This window comes from Parus major, chromosome 1A, assembly GCF_001522545.3.
Source record: "Parus major isolate Abel chromosome 1A, Parus_major1.1, whole genome shotgun sequence".
Taxonomy (NCBI): domain Eukaryota; kingdom Metazoa; phylum Chordata; class Aves; order Passeriformes; family Paridae; genus Parus; species Parus major.
This window is the reverse complement of record NC_031773.1, coordinates 2,966,619-2,970,262: the sequence shown is the minus strand read 5'-3', so window position 1 is coordinate 2,970,262 and position 3,644 is coordinate 2,966,619. Positions and strand designations below refer to the sequence as shown.

At 56.3% G+C, this 3,644-nt stretch overlaps 1 protein-coding gene across 1 annotated transcript in view; it reads right to left on the bottom strand.

The window, feature by feature from the left end:
• Nucleotides 1-3,156, bottom strand: part of PFKFB3 (6-phosphofructo-2-kinase/fructose-2,6-biphosphatase 3) — a 39,738-nt gene extending 36,582 nt beyond the window's left edge. Inside the window, exon 1 of the mRNA XM_015628677.3 lies at nt 3,068-3,156. Within this exon, the coding sequence (XP_015484163.1) occupies nt 3,068-3,083 (16 nt within the window). The 5' untranslated portion in view covers nt 3,084-3,156. The remainder of the gene's footprint in view (nt 1-3,067) is intronic.
• Nucleotides 3,157-3,644: the final 488 nt, after the last annotated feature.

The following is a 3,644-nucleotide window of genomic DNA, read 5'->3' as shown; positions in this document are numbered from 1 at the left end:
AGAGTACAAGACGTCCTTGTCCTGTCAGAGGCTTTGGAACTAGGTGATCTTTCATATCCTTTCCAACCCAGACTGTTCTGTGCTTCTATCATCATGTGTTCAATCTCTGCTCTCTGCCTTTCTTTCTTATCTCCAACTCCTTCCCAGACAGCAGCACCGGGATTTCATTTGTCCTTTGACAGATGACAAATGTCCTGCTCTCTGGCAATGCCCTGCCAGCTTATCACCTGCACACTCCCAGGTTTCCTCGCGTCAGCTGCAGTAATTAAATCATATTTTTCAGGAGGGGCACTTTAGGTGAAAGCTCCCAACACCTCCAGCCAGCAGAGCTGCAGCCACAGACAGGCCTTTGCCAGGGGATCAGGGCTCTCTCCAGTGCTCCCAGCTGATGCAGCAATGCTGGAAGAAATTAATTTCTGTCCTAAGCTCGTTCCTCCTGCCTGTCCTTGAGCATCCCTGCTAGAAATACCTTTCTTTAATATCTGAAACTGCCAAATGCCTTGAGGTCAGCTAAATGGCAGCTGTTGCACAGCCATGAAGTGCAGATCCTGTGGCAATGCCACTGGCTATGATGCCTGAGGAGAAAGGAGGCAGAACAGAGCCCAGACAACCAGGATTTCACGCAGACTTCTCGAGGAGACACAGAAAAGTGATGCCAAAGCTGCAAGCAATGAGAAACTGGCCAAGATGGGGGTGGAGTTTGCTTTTTCTGCCACAGGATGCTCCATTTCCACACACAGGGGTGTGCAAAGACAGCTGAGAGGCTCCAAAATGCTCATCCCAAAGTGTCCTTGTGCCTCAAGCTACCGAGGGTCTACAGAGCAGCAGCCCTTGGGCAGGGCCTCCTCTTTGCACCCTGAATTTGCTGTGAGCAGGCCCTGAGGTGAGATGCTGTTCCCAAAAGGCTCCCAGAGTAAAGGCTCAGCTCTTGCTAAGCTGCCTGGAGTCCCCATATTCCTCTGGGAGGGTCAGGAGCACAGGCAGATTCCAACCCAGCTGAAGCCACCAGCTTGAGCAAGGATTTTTATGCATCAAGTTGAACTAGAAGGGAAATATCTTCACACCCAACTCTCCTGCAAACTCAGGATGTGCTCAGCTTGCTGTGGGCAGCTTTTGAAGGGCAGCCACAAGGCCATGCTCTCCTGCCTGGTGGCTCATGGATGTGTCCCTGGGAAGCCCAGGCAGCCCAGCAGCAGCCACTGAGCAGTGCTCCGGGAAGGGCTGGTGGTGTGGGGTCCCACCAGCCCAACGGGATGCTCTAAACTGAGGTTAAAGGCTGCAGCCAGGCCACAGCACTGCTAAGCCACCCCTAAACCTTGTCCCCAAGTGCCACATCTACCTGTTTTAAATCCCTCCAGGGACGGTGGCTCCACCACTCCCACAGGCATCACTTTTCCAGTGCTTGGCAACTCTTGTGGTGACAAAACTATTCATAAACTACACGAGCAATGAACAAAACCCGTCCACTCTGGCCTGGCTGTCGCCCTGGACTCTCTGGAGCTGCAGGCTGATGCACGGAGCTGCTGGAAGCTGCTCTGGCATTTCGAGGTTGACCTCTAGAGGAAGTTTGTAGACAGACGAGCTACGGCTGCGACGGTGACACAGGGGCTGCAGGACGGAGCTGCCGGGGATTTGCAGGGGTCTGGCCAGGATGACAAGCACAGCACGGTGTCCCGACACAAGTGAGGTGTGCTGGGGCAGGAAAAGCCTCAACTGCTGCAGATCCGCAGTGTGTCCCCAGGTGCTGGAGTCCGTCATTCCTCCCCCTGCTGAGGCTGCAGCAGGGCCACGGGAGCTGCCCTCCAGCACGGGAACTTCCCCCGGTCTCTCCCTGCTCCCCAGCTCGGCGCTTTTAAAGCCTCGCACTCTCTGCTTTCCTCCCACCGCCTACCCCCAGCATCACTCCCTCTGCTCCAAATTAATCCGTTTATCACCTAAAATTAAACCGAGCCCTGCAGTCTGCTGCGCTGTCAGGATGCGAGGGTGTGAAGCACATCACGCTCCGCTGAGCCTTAAAAGGCAGCAGAAACCTCGGCGCCGGAGATGCGGGTTCTGTGAGCATCACTGCGGGCACTGCCTCATCCCGTAACATCCTCCCCAGGCAGAGCGGAGAAAAACAATCCCAGCCCCCTCCTCGCTAATCTCATTCCCTCCCTGCTGCCCTTCGGTGCCGTGCCAGTGTGTGACACCTCTGTCCCTGCCGAGCCCAGGGCTGCCCGCCGGCACCTGTGCTCTGGGCAGCACCTTCTGCCCGTGTCCGGGCACATCCCCGCCCAGCCCTGCCTCCTCCGGCTTCTTTACCTCCTGAAGATTTTTTCCCTTCTGTTTCTCCACCCAGGAGAGCTGCTGGGAAAAGGGACCACCGCAAGCATCCCACTCTGCGTCCCACCGTGCCAGAACTTCCCTCTGGAAAGAGGAGGAGGTGACATTTAAGAGTCACCGCTCCACAGCAGCCCGGAGAGGAGGGAAAACTCATCCACAGCAGCACAGGAGCACCCATCAGAGCTTTAGGTCCCGTACTCGGAGCTTCTTGCCCACACTGCCAAGCCAGGGGGTGGCAAGTGGGGATTTCTGTGGAAAAGGGATGGTTTGGGGTGCAGGTCTGGGGACACCACGGTATGAGAGGGGCTTGCCCAGGTGAGGGTCGTTTCCCTCTCCAGTCTCTCCTCAGCCGAGCCCCTCCCAAGGACACAAATGCCCTCAGGTCGCAGTTTTCAAACTGCAGCCCCCCTGCCCAGAGCCATCCTGCTGCCCTCTGTCCCCAGCCTCGCACCAGCCAGAGCAGCTCATTCCCCTCGCCCGGGGGCAGATAAAAAACCCCACAGGGAAGGCGGAGAGGGGACAGTTGCCCTTTTCAGGCTGCACAGAACACACCCACACCCCACACAACCTCAGGGGTGTCCCCCATCCTCCTCCGGAGCCGCCGGTGCGGCAGAGCCGGGCACAACCCGGTGCTCCCATCTCCCATCCCTGCAGGAGGCAGCGCCAGGGGCACGGACCCAGCCCTGGATGCCCAGGTGGTCCCTGCAGGGACATCCCGGGATGCTGCCCACCCAGCCAGCCCTACCTTTGCGGAACGGCATGGAGCGGGAGGAGGCAGGGCTGCGCTCGGACGCCTGGCTTCCGCGGATTCGGACGCGTTCTCTTAGATATGCACATAAAAAAACATATATTTTCTTCTGTATCTCTATTTCTTTCCTTCCTCCTCCTCCTTCTTTCAGAAGGAAACGGACATATTTGGGCAAAGCCCGGCAGAAACCAGCGTCATTCCGAGGGTGGCACTGCAGAAAGGAGGAAGTTCTTGCAGTTTCAGAGCTTTTAACCCTTCGCTTCCCGGAGACAGCAGAGATGGGAGGGAGGTGACAGGAACAGGACAGGGAGCTGATTACCTTAGAAGAGGTGGAAGGCACTGGGAAAGGGGTTTTGAGTTGATTCGTGGTGTTTTTTTCTTGGTAGGACCAGTACTGAACTGGTGTGATAATGGAATGGATGTGATAATGGAATTCTGGCCTCCTGCATCACTTATGCAAATTTCTGAGCTCATCAGAGCACCAATCCCATCTTGTCTGTGGTGGCACTGGGACAAACTGAGAAAACCCAGCTGCTTTAGAAACAAGAGGGTCAGAAACTCAGATCCCCCTGTT